Raw genomic sequence first — 17,679 nt, 5'->3', positions numbered from 1 at the left:
CTATACTAGGTGCTTAATAAATATTTGGTAAATGAAAGCATCCTTTTTCAACTTGCTCTATACAAATGTTTGTCAAGTGTGGTCTCTAGTTTAACCTAAGAAGTTCTTGGGGCTCTGTTAGCAAATGTGGGGCCCCGGAATCTGTATTCTTCACATGCTCCCAGTGATTTTACTGTAGATAAGCATTTAGGAACCACAGATCTAGAGGCCACCAGAGGTCCAGCAGCCCACCTTGAGGCCCAACCAGAGGTCTTTCCTGCGTGGAGTTGCTCATGACACCCCACTGGGGAGACAGCCCTCGCCCCTGCCCCGTACCCCCACCTCCCAGAGATTTCCCATCTGGCTGCGAGAGGGAGTGGATCAGACTCAGGTGCAGTCTCAGATCTGCTCTTAACTGACTGTGCACAAGCCATTTACTCTTCCAAGATGGCGCCTTCATCTATGAAATGGGCTTAAAGTGCCAGCCCCACCTCCTTCACGAGGTTGCTGAGAAAACCTATCCCGGATGCAACTAAGGCCCAATTGATATTTGTCGATTTGAATTGAATTTAAGAATCACTTACCTGACAGCACTTTGAAAGGGCTCTGCAAATATTAGGTGAGTTCATACCAACCTTTAGACTGGATCCAGAAAGTTCTTGAAAGGAGGAGAAGCCTGGAAGTCCTGGTGGACTCGAAGGAAACCCAGCCTAGCTGGGCAAGAGTGATGGACACCTACACAGAGGCTTTGCTGTGCTGTTAACACCCTTGCATTAAATAAGAATTTGCCACAGGATGGAAAGATCAGGAATGGAGATCACAATGGCGGCTCTGTAGGGAGCACAGTGATGCCAGGAAAAGTAGATGTACTTAAAGAGGGTTCCATTTTCGAAAGTGTTTGCTCTTTGCCTGACTGACTGAGCCTGACTTATACTGAAAAGTCACTTGGACGGGAAGCTGGAGGGGCACACAGATACCCCAGGCGAGTAGCCCAAGGGGATTTCTCCGAGGCTGCTGTGTCCAATTCAGAGTTAGAACCCTGTTGATCTATGCATTAGTTGGCTAGAGGTGCCGTAACAAACTACCACAAACTGGGGTCTTAAACAACAGAAACGTATTGTCTCACAGTTCTGGCAGCTGCAAGTCCGAGATCAAGGTGCTGGCTGGTTGGCTCCTTCTGAGGGCTGTGAGGGAGAATCTGTTTTCCAGGCCTCTCCCCTAGCCTCTGGTGGTGTGCTGGCCATTCTGGGTGTTCCTTGGCTTGTGGCAACATAATTCCAATCTTCACACGGCATTCTCCCTTTGTCTCTCTCTGTGTCCAAATTCCCCCTTTTTATAATGACCCACGTATCCTTTTATAAGGATCAGAGCCCACCCTAATGACCTCACCTTCACTTGATCACCTGCAAAGACTCTATTTCCAAATAAGGTCACATGCTGAGGTACCGGGGGCTAGGACTCCCACCTACGAGTTTGGAGGGGACATAATTCAACCCATAACAATCTGAGTGTTGTACGTTCTTGGTCTAGCTCAGACCCCGACCCAGCCCTGATTCGATTCTCAGCTGCTTTAGGTCTAAGTGACACCAGCTATAGAAGCCCTGGTTTGGGACTGACAGAGAGAGGAGGAGAAGCCAATATGCATTCTCCAGAGCCTTTCCTGTTATGCCCACCCCAGTGCCCCCAGAAAGGAGGGGACTCTGCTTCTCAAACACAGAACCCACAGAAGAGAACCACACGTCTGGCTCTACTACATAAGAAGATAAAAATGACAAGAAAACAAGCTGATAAGAGGACTGCAAATCTGTCAGGGTATGTCTTGGTTCGAGCACATTCTGCCCAATCCCCATCATCTTCTTCCTTCACGGTCTGCCAAGATGGCCCCAGCCAAGATGCGCTGTGATCCCAAAGAGACTCCTGGGATGTGGAATGAGCAGGGACTTAGATCAGAAAACATGAGTTTTGTGACATTAGACAGGTTGCCTCCGCTTCCTGACCAGGGACCCTCTCAGAATTGCCCTACAACTCTGGCACTCTATAGGATACCTCACGTCTACCTCAATAGTCTGTTAGCCAGAGCCTCTCACTCTGCCATTGGGCAGGGTATGCAGCAGCCCGGGGGGGCCATTCTGTGTGCTTTCCCTCATCTTCTTACGGGTGGCCTCAGGGGAAGTTGTACAAGGTCTCCCCACAGAGCTTTCTCTGCACACTCTTCAGAGGGTCTCTGGCCTCTGTTCCCAGGCCTGAGGGCAGTCCCAGAGTTGTTGCTATTAGGACCCGGAAGACAGTAAAGATGATCTCCTCTCAAGCCAGATCAAGAAACTGAGGCACAGACAGGCAGGTCGCAGAGAGGGCAGAACCCAGGTCTCCCAGTTCTCGGCAGCTTGTGTTTCCTCCCCTGAAACCGCCACCTACAGGCTTCGTCTGTTCCCCTCCATCCATTCCAGTTTCCTTATGCAGCAGTGAGTGTGGCTTTTAGCGTGTCTAATCCGTCTTGCTATGGTGCCAGGTTCTGGGGAACCGACTGTTGACAGGTGTAGAAACCGTAGATATGCGGTTTTGTCACAGATTTTGCTCCATGTGTCAGACTCAAAAAAGCGGTTCTTCTTCATTTATTCCTACCTGTTTCACTCCTTAAGATGGCCGGGCCCCGCTTCTGCCTTCTCTGTCCCCAGCCCTGAGGGTTCTGCACCTCACACACACATGCACAGTCACACACACATAGATACGCCCAGACGTGCACACACACCTATAGACACAAAGAGACACAGAGACACACACACACACCCCTTTCTAATTGTGCCTCAAATTCAGGCCAAAGCCCACCCATTCCAGCCACCTCCTTGCTGAGCTAGTCAGCCACCTCTCACTTTAGTTAAGATTTCAGAAGAACAGAACCCAGTTAGAATCTTAGAGGTCATTGACTTCAACCCTCTGGGTGAGGCAGGATTCCCCTCTTCTCTATTCCTGTGATTTCACTGTTGTTCACCAGGCCCTCAAGCCCTGGCCTCTCAGTCACCCAGGTGGTTAGCCCACCGTCAGCTGCTGTTTCCTTCCCGTCCTCCCCTTTCCCTACCTTCATGTTATCCCTTCCCCTCCAGGGGCCCTCCTGGATGGCTCTCTCTTTCCTCCCCTACTTATCTCTGGATAATTTTTAAATCAGTGTCCACAAAACCCACATTTATAAGGTTATAACTTTGAGCTAGAGAACCTAGCAGACGTTATAGCGTATGTCATTGGAACATGGATTATTTATGATCCACCCTCATCCCCACCACACACACCCACACACACGGATACACACACACACACACACACACATGCACCATAGGTATTCCACAGGGTTGTGGAAAGAATCAAAGGAGATAGTACTTGTGAATGGATTCAGAAACTTGAAGGTTCTATAACATGTCAGGAGTTATTAACTTGCAAGTTTCTCAAGGGCAAGGACTGTGTCTTCTGCTTAGAATCCATCTCCCCACATTCACAGGGCCTGGAATATTATTAGACATAGAGTGGGTGCTCATTGAATTGAAATCTAATGAACTGAAAATTGCTTTAATACAGACCCATTTTTTAAAAAGCAACATTAATATCCACAGGCCTGTGACCCAAGAGGGAGTCAAAGGTACAGCACGGTGACCTGTGCAGACACTGGGCTTCTGAGCACGTGTTCACTGGTGCTGTCATACCTGCCTCGCTCACCTCCACTCTCTCCCAGGTGCAGAGGCCCTGCCCCTTCTACCGCAGCCCCAGCTGTGTAATGCCAGGAGTCTGGAGGCACCTAGGAAGCTCAGGGGAAAAGAGCCGAGAAGAGTGACCTCTAGGAAACCTCCAGCCAGCACGGGGAAGTTCCTTTTGCAGCCTCCAAGTGGAAGTTCATGTTTAATCAATTAATTAATGCTTTCAGTAAATATTTATTGACCATCTACTGAGCAGATATAAACTCTGGACAATCGCCAGAGGAGCTTTTTTAAAACTATACAGATTCAGGAACAGCATACCAAGAGATTCTGGCTGAACTGAGCGGAGGTGCGAAGTTTCTGAAGGCCTCAGATGATGCTAGTGTGCAGCCAGGGCAGGAGCTGTGTGGCCCAGGCCGGAAACACTGCTTGGCGTGCTTCCTCCCAAGGCACCTAGGGGGAAGGCAGAGCATTCACCCCAAGAAAGGCCAATAATGAGACTCGGGTGGAGGGCTGTGGATGGGGGCAGTCAGTGGGGGAGAAGGTGAGGGATGGTGAAGGTTCCAGAGAGCTGGTCCAGGGAGGCTTCTGTCCTTGGGGACATGAAGGCCAGAGTGGGCAGTGAGGCTTAGCCATTCCCAACGCCACACCCACAGACAGGAGGCTTCACCTCTTCAGGAACAGGAGGGAGTGTGTCTCCAGTTTGGGAAACAGGGATGGAGGAGAAGCAGTGCCCAATCTTAGTCACGGGGGAAAGTGCCCCTTCACTATTTGGCCTTCTGATACCATTTATCCATCTGAGAAGGTTTGCAGAGGCCTCCAGAAATCTCTGAGCCAGCCCCAAAGGGGAATCTAGCCAGGGAACCCTTGGTCTTGGTGACCCTTCAGGACTCAGAACAGCCCAAATTTTCCCACTTGCCTCCAGCTCTCCAGCCCCTGTGTTCCCGAGGCATCCAGCCTAGCTTCAGGATGAGGCAGGGCCTCAAGTCCTGCAGGACTTTTCTTCGGGAGCTTAGACGTCTTAACATTTGCAGCAGCTGCATCCCTGGAAATCCTCGCTCTGGGGCCCTTCCTAGGAGGGAGGTGACAGAGTTAATCTAAGGGCTGGGGGAGGCGGAGAAAGGCCTTGAAACCACACAGTGAAGCCAACCAGATTAATAGAGGAAGAGAGAGGGGGTAGACCATTAGGAAGACAAAGAGAAAATCATGCTGGAGCAATAGAGAGGGAAATCTAATATCAACTAGGGAAAAATAAATGGAGATTAGGGCAAACAAATTAGCTTTAATGGGTTCAATGCTAATACAAGAATAACAGCCGAGCTGCGAATGCCTTTGAGGGGAAGATGGGATAAAGAACCTGAGCAGTCATGCAGGCAATCAAGACGACGCAGAGAGGGGGGATGGTCCGAAGAGCAGGAGGGGAGGGAGAGAGAAGGGAAACTCAGGGTGAAGGAGTGGGAAAGAGTGGCAGGAGCATCTGCTGTCTTTACCGGGAATGGAGGGGACGGGGTCAGGGAAGGGGAGGAGTTGGGGCCATCAGCGGAGGATGGAGTTAAGAGAAAGCAAGGTGGTTGGAAGAGACTGAGGACCGAGGAATAAATACCAGGAGCAGGGAAGATGGGACAGAAAGCGGGTGGGGATAGTTGGAAATAAAGAGAGTGCAGGAGAGCAAACCAACACGGAAGAGTGGCGCCAAATATAAGAGAATTAGCTTCCTTCTCTGACTAAAGAAATCATAGAAAAGGGAAAATTAGACCCCAACAAAATGAAAACCTGGAGAGGCTTTGGAAGTGGGTTTTGGAAAGTACCTATGCTTGGCAGGTGACGTGACGTGAAGATGCTCTCAGGGAAGGGTCTGACCGCCCTGGAATAACCATGTGCTGCCAGGGCCGGTGCCGGTAGACAGGGCCTGAGCAGTGCCTGGGAGCCCGCAGCTTGAGTCCAGCCTGCCCTTTGTAATGATGCAGCCCTGGGCAGGTCACACGCAGTCTCGCCTCCTCATCTCCTCATCTGTAAAACGGGGATAACGTGCTATCTACCTCCAAAGGCTGACGTGAGAACTAAATGAAAAGATGCATTTAGAGTGCTCAGCCCAGCTCAAGAGTAAGTACTTCTCACCATGTCCGCACCGGCTGTCAGTGTTATTCCCAAGCATTGACTCGTGGGCAAGGGGTTGAACACTGAAAATAGCCCTTGCTCCCTTCCTCTTTCCCCTCTTTCCTCTTCTTTTAAATCCAACATTGGTAAACTACCAGCCAAGTTTGGTTCTTTCCTGGCTGGAGGCTAATCCAGGGGAAATCTGTTTATCCACTCTTGGTCTCTCTCCCTCCGCCTTACCAGCCCTCTCGCCCCTGTTGGTGATGAAAGAAGTGCCAAACTCTGCCACCCTCTGGGCTGATCTAAAGCAAGTGCATCCAAGGAAGCCAGCCTTCTTATCCTATTGTTCCAAGGGCCTCTAGGAAATCCTCGTATTTGCCAAGACTTCAGAGTATAGGAGGCTGGGAGCTGGAGTTTGTCCTCATGACCTCACAACCCAGGCTCCTCTTGGGCTATATTAAAATGCATCCTAATCAACAAGAACAGGTCCAGGAATCAATGAATAACCACCTAGACAGGGGCTCCAGGAGGGGAAAGAAGGAGCTGGGATTATTTCCTGCCCCTCAGGACATTCCAGAATTCCTCCCTTTGCTCATCACTAAAGATTTTGGAAGAGCGAGAGCAGAAAAGAATCCAGGCAAGAAGAGGGGCAGATGAGGTGAGAGAGCTTTGTCACTTGCTGAGAAATAAGTTCATTAAATTGAAACCATTCCCATAAAACTATAAACTCCAAGACAGCAGAGACCCATCTGTCTTGATCCCCGTATATCCCAGAGCATGGAGCAGTGCCTGGCATGGAAGCGTGATAGTCAAGGTAGTAATAGAGAAGGTTTGTGGAGTGCCTACTGAGTGCTATGCATGCATAGATCACACAAGGAGAAGAGCCAGAGAGAGGTGAAGTTCATGGCAAGGCCATAGGTCAGTCAGAGGTGGAGCAGGGGTTTGAATACAAGCAGCCTGTCTCCAGAGCCTGCTTTCCTAACGTCCACCCTATACAACTTCAGTGGACGAAAACAGATGAATCAATGAGCATCACCCACTCATCAGGGCAGGAGGCCAGATTTAAAAGCTGCTTATTTGTTTGCACTTCTACGAGGGACTGATAAATGGGCCACCTGGTAGGTGGGAGAAGGCTGCACGATGGTAGAGGGGCTTCCTCTTGTCTCATGGGGTTCATGTCAACATTGCTTCAGCAGCAGCAGATGATCCAGATTCCAGCTCTCCCAGAACTGGCCTCATGTGCCCCTCGTGTACCAGCAGCAGCCAGGAGGTGCCATCACCTAAGAGGCCCCAGCCCAAGCTCCATGGGCCCCTCCTCCAAGTGTCAAGGTTCAGATAACTCCAACCTCTTCCCTTTGCTTCCCCAGCCCTAGGAGCAGTGGCTTCTTCCTACGCCTACTAGCTCAGGGTTATCTCAATCTTCTTTGTGCTCTGACAGTCCTCCAACACCCAGATAGGCAAGTTAAAGCCCCTCTGTTGAAATACCTAGGAACAGGTTTCTGTTTTCTGACTGGACCCTGACTGATATGCTACTTAACGCCAGAGGAGGTCTGAGGAAGCAGGATTCCAGGACTGGCTTGGTTGTGTCCTTGGTCTTGAACACAGAACACAATGCCGAGCTCCTTGGCAGTGAGAACTGGGGATCAAGTTTCTTTCTCACTGACTGGACCCTGGCAGACACAGTGGGGCAGTACTGCCCGGCAGCTATGAGTCAGAAACTTCTCCTCAAGTGGGCCTCTGAGTCTTGGATGTGCATGTTTGCAGGAGGGGGAGCTTTTGTTCTTCCCCTCCAGGCACGCTGGAATCTCCCCAGAGCTGTCAGTCCTGTGAGGGCCGATCTGTGTAGGTCCGCCTTCATCATTCTCTATAGAGCCTCTACAGCCAGGGTTAGAAGGAAAAGGCTTCTCAACTCAGAATCCAAAGACCCACGGCGGTGAGAGTCTCCTCATGGGTGTAAAATGGCGACAGTAGTGCTCATCTCAGAGTGCTCCTGCAGAACCAACGAGGCAGCATGTGAACCACCTGCTCCTCGCAAAGGGTGAGCCCATGAGTGCTCACACATTTAATATTGACGTCGAAGGTTTGATGTAAAAACCACAGGAAGGCCTCTGCACTCATCCCATGGCTCCTGCAGAAGGGCAACCCTCTCGTCCTGAGCTGTGATATCTGGACCTCCTTTTTTAAACAATTCATGTCTAAGAGTTTATGTCTTTGGAAGACAGATTTCTGCTTAAGGCAAAGAATGTGTGGGCTTCACTAAGCTTGTTTTGCGCTTGCTTTCTTTCCTCCCTCCCTCCCTCTCTCCCTTCCTCCCTTCTTTCCTTCCTTCCCTCCTTTCGTTCTTCCTTCTTTCCTTCCCTCCTTCCTTCCAATAATTAATTCAACCAGCATTTGTTAGGTAACTGCTGACCACCAAGCATTATACTACTAGATATTAGGGTTTCACAGATAAAGAAGCCACATCATCCCTCAAGGAACACACAATCTGTGCAGCAGGATACAGCCAATATAAATAGACACATATTCTGCTACATGCAGTGGTAGAAATTATGCCCTGATGTGTTTAAAAGAAAGGACTAGAGACAGCAGGCAGGAAAGGCACAGAAGACTTCCTGTAGGAGGTGGCTTCCTGAACGGACTCAAGGTATGAGTACGAATCCTTCAGGAGTTGGTAAGGAAAGGGCATTCCAGGCAGGGAGGACAGCATGAACAAGGACACAGGGGAGGGTTTGGATACTACTAAAGAACAGCAAGCCATTCTGTGTTGCTGGGTCATGAGACTCAAGACTCAGGTAGGAAGCGAGGCTGCAGAGGTAAGCCAGGGTCAGCTCACGTGGACATTGTCCTTCAGATTTCGTGCCTTGGACCTCATCATGTAGGATATGGTGTTGTGCCCTGGAAGGTTTCTTCAACATGGGAGGGACGTGGTCAGACTTGAGTTTGGGATGTGCTGCTCTCCCGCAAAGGGTTGCATGTGCAACACCGGATGCAGAGACCAGCTGACTAGTTAACCGGTACTCACCTTCCTTTCAGATTATACCTTATGTAGATTTTCTTTGGTCACCAGGAACTAATTCCATCTCTCATCCTTCACCTCATTATTCTTTAATACCACACCCTGTGTGTCCTTCTTAGCACTTATCCAAGCAACAATTACACATTTATTTGTGTCTTTACTTTTGTGTGTGTGTGTGAGGAAGATTGGCCCTGAGCTAACATCCGTTGCCAATCCTCCTCTTTTTGCTTGAGGAAGATTGGCCCTGAGTTAACATCTGTGCCCATCTTCCTCTATTTTATGTGGGATGCTGCCACAGCATGGTTTGATGAGCAGTGTGTAGGTCCGCGCCCAGGATCCGAACCTGCAAACCCGAGGCCGCCAAAGTGGAGCATGCAAATTCAACCACTACACCACCAGGCCAGCCCTGTGTATTTACTTTTTAAGTAGCTACCTATTCCTAGACTGGAAGCTGCATGAAAGCAGAGGCGAATGTTATGTAATCAGTTCTAGTAAAATGCTTGGCACGTGGTAATTGCTCAATAAATATATGTTGAATGCAGAGATGAGCTCAAGGATGTGTGAATGCTAGAGATGGCTAGGAAGGTCCTGGTTAACTAAATATCTAGGAGGCAAAAATGCCATGGTTTGGTGAGTAGTCCATATGGAGAAAATGAAAGAAGCTAAAGGCCATAAGTTAATTCATGTCACATATGTTTGTTGAACACCTAGTATAATTTAGTAATGAATAGAACAGATGTGGTCCTGCCCTCATGGAGCTTTCGGTCTGGTGGGGGAAGACAGTCACTACTCATACTTATAATCATGCAAATAAACGTATAATTAAGATTTGAATGAAAGCTATGTAAGAAAGGCTGAGGATGCTGAGAACATCTAAACAGAGGCCCTAACCTACTCTGTAGGATAAAGCAAAGCCACCTGGAGGAAGTGACTTTGTGTTGAACTATATAGGATTGGTAGAGTTACCTAGATAAGAAGAGAAGACAAGAGTCCCAGGCAGAGGGAACTGCATGTACAAATGCCTCGAGGCAGGAGGATGCACTGATAGCTCTAAGGTCATGCAGAAGGCCAGCGAGGGAACAGTGTGGAGGGTGTGGTGGAAGGTGGCATGAGATGAAGCTGAGGGGCAGGCTCTATGCTTGCATGGCAGCTGGTGACATTACCAACCAAGACAACACTAGAGCAGGAGCCTCTTTATGGGCAAAGAGGAGATTTCTGATAGGAAGTTGAATATAAAAGTGAGAGGAAAAATCTGGACTGGAGATAGCTGGGATGCCCGTGATGCCATCAGCACATGGGTAGCAGGTAAAACAATAAAAGTGGGTGGGATCACCAAGGATGACCATGTAGATTGAGTGCAGCACTGGGATTTAAGAGAAGTCTGGAAAAAAATAGATACAATGGGACAAATGAGGGAAGAGAGGCCCATTAAAGAGAAACAACAAGCGTGCCTGAAGGTATAAGGAAGCAGGAGACAGCATTGTCATGGAAACCTCTTCTAGAGGGAGGACACAGCATCCTCCACCAGCCATATCCATCGGGCACCCAGGCTTTGAGCACACGCTAAGCCTGAGGCATATAGTGAGGGGACCACTGAAGAGGAAGGGAGCAAATGACAAAAATAGAAGCATGCGGCTGGCCCCGTGGCCAAATGGTTAAGTTCGCTCACTCTGCTTCGGCGGCCCAGGGTTTCGCCGGTTCAGATCCTGGGCGCAGACGTGTCACCGCTCATCAAGCCATGCTGAGGCAGCATCCCACATACCACAACTAGAAGGACCCACAACTAAAAATACACAGCTATGTACCCAGGGTCATTGGGAGAAAAAGGAAAAATAAAATCTTAAAAAATAAATTGGAGTGGCAAGCGTGACTGCTTTTTGAGAAATCTGATTGAAAATAATAGAAAGATAAAGTTTCATAGTCAAGGGGGGGGTTTATGTTTTGGGGTTTTTTTTTCTGTTTTTGTTCTTTTGGTTTTGTTTCTTTCTTTCATTATGTGGACAGGGGCTGGAGAGGCAGCCTAGATGGATTTAATTGTATTTGTATGTCCGGGGGAAGGAGATAGTAGAAAGGGAGAGGTAAATAATATAAAAGAAATGGGAGGGTAATTTATGGAGTATGGGTCCAGAACAGGCAGAAGATGAGGGGTCAATGAGAAATGAAGAAGTATACGCAGCAGGTTGGCCTCGCTGCTATCTCTCGTCTCTAGGTACCCTCAGGAGGGGATGCGCAAGGCACAGAGATACCAAGGTCACGCAGCCAGTTGAGGGAAAAGCCAGATGCAGAATGCCGCTTCTCAGCATGCCAGCCCCTTTGTCCTAGTCCAACGGCCTCATGTGCCCAGATAACCCACAACCTCATGGATGCTGGAGGAATCCAGTATGCAGACTTGGGGTGGAAGGTGAAATAAGAGGTTGGAACACTGAGTTTCCATGATGTGGAACATTTTCTTTAGAGTGGTTTGAGGCAGAGGCCCTGGCCTTTATTCCAGAAAGGCACCAAGCCAAGGGGAGCAGCTGGGAGGTTACAGTGGAAGATCACAGGCCTGCAAGTGAGCATGCTGGGGAGGACAACACCACCAGGCTGAGAATGACAGAGACTGGTTAGCACTGGCAAGGCCATTCCTTCGTGGAGGGGGACTAGGCATGGCATGATTTAAAAGGCATCCCAAAGCAGCCGCTCCACCTCCCACGATGGTCCTGCCAAGGCCCAGAGTCTCACCTTGACACTCTTTGGCGCTAAAGCAAAACCCCAGGGAGTTAAATGGAAATATTCCCAGAACAATACATTGAACCATTGTCACTTGAGGACTGGGCAGAGGCATAAGGAATCAGACAGAAGGTAAAAGAGGAAAGCGTCCAAGTACGGGACTTGGTCCTGCGGTGGGGAGTCCACTCAACAACCATCGCAACAGGCCCTCACCTTTGTAAAGCATTTTTCTGCCGCATGGATTTACTGAAGCATTAATTAAACTTTTGTGGCAGGTGCTAGGTAGACAAAGACAGGGCCACTGCCCTCGAGGAGAACTTGTAAAATAATCTAAACAGATAAAGTTACTGTTCAACGCATCAGTGCTACGACAGAGACTTGAGCAAAGGATTGTGGGGGCACAGGAAAATTATCCCCACATCTTGAGGGTTGGGGTATTGGTGCATGAAATAAGGGTGTGAGGCAATGAGCCCCTCCCTTTCCCTTCTACCATCCCTATCCTCAGTGCCCTGTAGTGGAGGAAGAAATTACCAAAGAAAGTCCTAAGACCTCCCCAAATGGTCACTTTTCCAAAGAGTACAGTTCTGGACAGCAGCCTTCACCTACAGTCCCGGAGAGCTCCAAATCCCCTTACAGAAGAATAAGTCCTCTCTGGCCCCAGGACAGTTGGCATTCCCCTGTCTGAGGACATTCACACTCAGACCCTGTTGTGTCCAGCCAAGCAGTCTTGTCTTCCTCCTCCACACCCACCACTCCCCGCCCATGACCCTCCAGACCATACAAAGGGCCTTTGCTTAGGAAGCTTCAAACTTCTTTCTGGTTCATACCTTCTCCCCAGCCCGGCTAGGGGCTCCCACTCATGTCTGGCTTCCGGCCTTAAAGCCCATCCGAGCCATAGCCACATGGAAAGGTGGTCAGCACTGTGGGCAGCCCAGACCTCCCCAGTGCAGGAAGGAAGGCTGCACCACCTCTGAGTGTTTGGTGGTGACTCACCCAAAGGAGTCAACTCCCCCACACCGGACACAGGAAGGACAAAAGTCCTTCCGTTACAGGGACTCAGGTCCAAACCTCAAACCATAGGGGCCATCTCCACCTGCAGCCACAGGCTCTTTCCAAACTCTTTTTGCTGCCTGTCCTACAGCCATGGTAAAGGTCTTTCAATTTCTTGAGAGCACCGAGACCTTGTATGTAGATTTTTTTTCCTGTGTTTCCTTTGGAAACTTCTTTACCTGGTTACCTCCTAGTCATTCCTCCCTGCAACTTCCTTTGGCCACTTATGGGCTCTCCTGGCATGTGGACTTACCTCTTTCAAGAAATTTCTCCCTTAACATGCTGATTCCCCATTTAGCTGGTTGCATCCCCTCAGATTTTCATTCCTTGAGGTTTCTTGTCTTGCTCAAGGTGGTATCCTCAGTGCTTCGTACCTGACTCGTGGTAGGGACTTGGTGTATGTGTGTTGAGATAAAAAGAAATGATTACTGTAATATACAAATGGTAAGAACATTATTCTTGGAAGAAGGTGGGGCTGGAGTAGAAGGTGTACAAGTAGTTAGTTATTCTCTTAAATTTTCTTTCTTTTTTTTTTTTTAAAGATCGGCACCTGAGCTAACAACTGTTGCCAATCTTTTTTTTTTTTTTCCTGCTTTATCTCCCCAAATCCCCCTGGTACATAGTTGTATATTCTTAGTTGTATGTCCTTCTAGTTGTGTCATGTGGGAGGCCACCTCAAAGTGGCCTGACGAGAAGTGCCATGACCGCGCCCAGGATCCGAACCGGTGAAACCCTGGGCCACCACAGCGGAGCACATGGACTTAACCCCTCGGCCACAGGGCCAGCCCCCTCTTAAATTTTCTTACTGGCCATTGCCCAGCTTAAACCAATGGTTCTCAATGTGACGCCAGACTAGTAGCATCAGCACCATCTGGAAACTTCTCAAAAACACAAATTCTTGGCTCCATCCCAGACCCACTGATTCAGACACCCAGGGCAGTGGGCTCAACAGCCTGTGTTTTAACAAGCCCCCCAAGAGATTCTGATGCACGCTCAAGTTGGAGAACCACCGCCCCAGTCCTAGGGCAAAGCGTGGGCCATTACATTCAACCACGTGAACATTAAAAATTAGAAAAACTTGACACTTATATCAGCATTTTCAGCTAACCAAATGCTTCTCCATCCTCATGCCCCATCTTCTTACAGCAGTTGTTAGAGGTCAGCAGCAGACCCAGCAAGAAGTTTTGTTTAGCTCCATTTAACAGATGAAAACACTAAGGTTGAAATAAAAAACCCAACTTTCTCAAATGGTAAAATTAAAAACAGGCAGAGTCAACGCAGGAATCTGGCCCAACGCTCTTTGCACAGTAATACACAGTCACTGAGAAGCCAGTAAAATAAAACAAAGCACCAGAGATTCTCAGTTTAGGAGCCAGAGGTATGAAGACATCTTTTCTTCACAGGGACGCTGGCGGATCTAGTAAATAACCTGTCGGAGGGCTCCTGAGGATATGGGTTTCTAAGGAGGCTGATCGATCCTTCAGGAAGGTTTAGGACAATAGCCCACACAGCTGGAATGGAGAAACAGGGTAGATTTTTTTTTTAAGGCACAATACCCAATTTATGACACCCAAAGATTGTGTTTGGTTTTTTTTAAACCTGCTACTTTTATAGAGTGGAGACCCCCACCTGTAGGAAATCTCACTTCTGGACATAGAGGTCCTAGCACAAACACCTCAACCTCGGTGGATGACGTGGCAGCTTAAGTTCTGGAAAATGGGGACAAAGCTGGACTGCTCCAGGTCTTGTCTGTGTTTGGGTGGCTGTCTGGCGCCCCCTTGTGTTCAATGTCTGGACCCAAAAGAGCGGAAAGGCAACAAGGATGGACAGAGGGTCAAATGGCTACAGCCATTCTCCACAGAAGGCCTGTGGCCAGTGAGAAGCCAGCGGAATGGGCCCAGGAGTGTGCGTGGGCCCCTCTGCTGGCCATCTGGGCTGCTTTCCCAGCCCTGGTGGAAAAGCACGCACTGGGGCAAGTTGCCTAGAACAGGACAGGTGGAAGTTGTGCCCAAGCTCACCCAATTGCCTCCACCAGGAGGATGGATCATTGTGTCCCTCCTGCTGGGTGTTTGGCCGGAGGTGTTTTTCCTCCTGACTTAGTGCCCAGGCCAGAGGCTTATAGACTCTTTTTTTTTTCTTAAGAGAACTTGACTGTTCTGCTGAAGACAGCTCAGGCCCCAGAGGAGACAGAGCAAGGCAGTTCTGAATGTGCTAAGTCGGTGGGCGGTAATGGGCACTTTGTGCCCAGGAGAGGCACTTTCCACCCTCGGCCATAAATAGTCCTTAACAGACTCACACAGAGGCCTGACATTGGCTCTCCCTCCTCACCTGTCCGCTCCCCTGGACCCTACAGCCCCAGGGCTCTACCATCCCAGGCAGACCACCAAATCAAGCGCCCGGTGTGAAATGATGTCCTTCAGGCCCGGACCACGGCACCTTCAGCACAAGAGCACAGGGCCACTGCCAAGCTTCCAGGGTCTGTTCTGGCCGTAGAATACCTCAGGAAGCAGCACTGATGGGAGCCTTAATCTTTGGTTAGATCCTGGCTCCTCCTCATATCATCTGAGTCGTAAAAGTCATATACATCAAGCCACTGAAACTCTCCAGGTCCCAGTCTCTTCAATGGTAAAATGGAGATCCCAGCCCCGAAATTAGCCCAACCTGGACCTAAGGATTTTAGCCAGTTGAGTTTGTTGGTAAATCTAACAGACAAGCACTTTCTCACCTCTAAGCCTTTGCACATGCTGTTCCCACTGCCTAGAACAATTTTCTCCCTTCTCCCCTTCATTCAGCTAGCACCTCTTTATTTTCAGTCTCAGTTTAGACTTCTCCAGGAACCCTTCCGCTCTCCTGAGCCTGGGCTTGGTCCCCACCATGGGTTCACGTTACCCCCTGCATGTCCCTGGTCACTACAGTGGTCACTTGGTATGGTAACTGGCTGTTGGCTGGTCTGGGCCCTCACTCTAATAAACCCCATGAGGCAAGAGCAGGAATCACTCTGCCTTATTCACTTCAGCATCCGGGGAGCCTGGCTCAGTGCCTGGCACAGAGTGGGCACTCAATCAATGTGTGTTTGAATAGGTGGATATGCACAGAATGAAACACAGGCTGGGCCAGCACACGAGGCCAAGTCAGGAGGGCAGCTAAGGAAACATGGCAAATGTCCACGGCTTGTCCACGTTCTGCACAGCTGCACTCGGCCGACGTGTCAGTCCTGGAAGCCCTGGGAATGGGTGCCAGTGAGGTCTCTGCCAGGGCTTTTGGGGCTCCAGACCGTGCTCTGGCCATTAGAGAGAAGGAACCGCGGGGGTCACTCAGGCTGGGAGCCCACAGACTGGGCTCAGGCCCCCTCTGCCCTAGCTTAACCAGAGAAGGCCAGCTTTTATTCTTTTGTGTGTGTGTTTCTCCATGTGACGGTGCTTAAAACTCTGGTTCTATGGTTAAAAAGAAGGAGAAAGAGAAACTTAAAGACCACGATTTACTCCTCTGCCCTCCTTTTATAGATGAGGAAAGAAGACTCAGAAAAGAGAGGATTTTCCCCAAGGCCACAGAGCTCAGTATCAGAGTAGCAAGACCCTGAATCTTCAACTCTGTGTACACTTTTCAGAGGGAGGGAAGAAGGGGGTGGGGTTGTTACTTGGAGGAAAGGGTTGAGGGTCTGAGAGGAGATAGAGCAGCCCCAAAAGGCCCCCATGGTGATGTGCCTCTCTGTGGCATCGCCAACCTCCCTCCCCGACTGGAGCTAGCCTTCCTGGGAGGCGGGAAGCAGGGGTGGGTGCAGGGAGCTAGACGGCTCAATAGTGGGGGTTGAGCACCCGCACTCAAGGGCCTATCCCACCCGGCTGCCCTGCCTGGCCCTGACAGCTGTCCCTGGGCCTCTCGTCTTCTTAGGCCATGGAGGGCTGAACCAGCTGGGAGGGGCTTTTGTGAACGGCAGACCCCTGCCGGAAGTGGTGCGTCAACGCATCGTGGACCTGGCCCACCAGGGCGTGAGACCCTGCGACATCTCCCGCCAGCTCCGAGTCAGCCATGGCTGTGTCAGCAAGATCCTTGGCAGGTAAGCACGAAATTCACCACACACCACCTGCCCTGCAGACCTTGCCTTCTGCCGCCCACCTCGCAGCCTCCTTCCTTCTCGGGGCCTCCGTTCACTCCTGATGCCCAGCTTTGGTCCCAGGACCTGAAAGGGGTGTGGTGGTGCTTCTGGGCCTCCCCATCCACTGCTCTTCTGGGGTTTTCCTGCCCCTCCTTTCTCCTTTGTCCATTTCTCCTTCCTTTCATTTCTCCCTCCCCCTTTTTCTCTTTCACCCCATGTCTCAAGTTCTATAGGCTCCTCTGTTCCTAAAGCACAAGACTCTTCCCCAACAGTCCTCCTGCTGAGACCAAGGAAAATGGAGCCACTAAGGGGTGGCGGCGGGGGGGGGGGGGGGGGGGGGTGCACGTGATCAGACGTGGTTCCTGAGGTCTAACCCCTCCACTAGTATGTCTGAGTTTGTGCTCCTCACACCATAACTCCCAGAGCACCCAGAAGAGAAGCGAGGGTTGTTGATGAAATGCAGATCCCTAGCCCCAGTCCAGACCTACAGTGTCAGCCTCACTGGGAGCTAGGCCTGGATGCTGTGATTTTTACGAGTTGACCAGGCGACACTTATGAACACTAACCCCAGACCAGTGGAGGTTCATAGCCCAGGCTGAATGTTAGAGGCCCCCTGGGGAACCTTAAGTAGAAAAAGAATTGATGTCTAGGCCCCAGCCCACACCAATTAAAGCAGAACTTTAGGGGAATGGGCCCAAGTTAGGGAATAGTGGTAAGGTCCCCTCAAGTGATTCTAATTTTCTGCAGCCAGAGTTGAGAATCACTGACCCAAAGGTTCAGGAGGGACCAGGAGCCCCAATTCTGGGCTGAGGGAACCACTTAATCTAGTCTGGAGAGCAACTCCCATCAGAAATGCCCCTGCGCCAGGAGATGACGGGCTTTCATCAGCTCGAGGGATCCGTCTCCCACACCCCAACCATGAGTGGATTCAAGAGGAGTTCTGGTCCAATGATGCAAAGGGGCCTGGACTGTCATTGAACGTGGAAGGCCCTGCTTCCTGACGAAGCTGTCAGGGAGAAGTGTAGTCCTGGCTGGGGTCAGGAGCGGAG

At 50.1% G+C, this 17,679-nt stretch overlaps 1 protein-coding gene across 11 annotated transcripts in view; it reads left to right on the top strand.

Annotated features, from left to right (window-relative positions):
• PAX8 (paired box 8) overlaps positions 1–17,679 on the top strand; it is a 59,083-nt gene that overhangs the window by 16,205 nt on the left and 25,199 nt on the right. For all 11 annotated transcript variants that reach the window (XM_023618754.2, XM_023618752.2, XM_023618750.2 and 8 more), the window contains exon 3: positions 16,426–16,591. In XM_023618754.2, coding sequence (XP_023474522.1) covers positions 16,426–16,591 — 166 coding nt within the window. The remainder of the gene's footprint in view (positions 1–16,425; positions 16,592–17,679) is intronic.

The sequence above is a fragment of the Equus caballus genome, chromosome 15, assembly GCF_041296265.1.
Source record: "Equus caballus isolate H_3958 breed thoroughbred chromosome 15, TB-T2T, whole genome shotgun sequence".
In the NCBI taxonomy this organism is placed as follows: Eukaryota; Metazoa; Chordata; class Mammalia; order Perissodactyla; family Equidae; genus Equus; species Equus caballus.
Note: the sequence above shows the minus strand (reverse complement) of the source record. Positions and strands in the feature narration are given on the sequence as shown.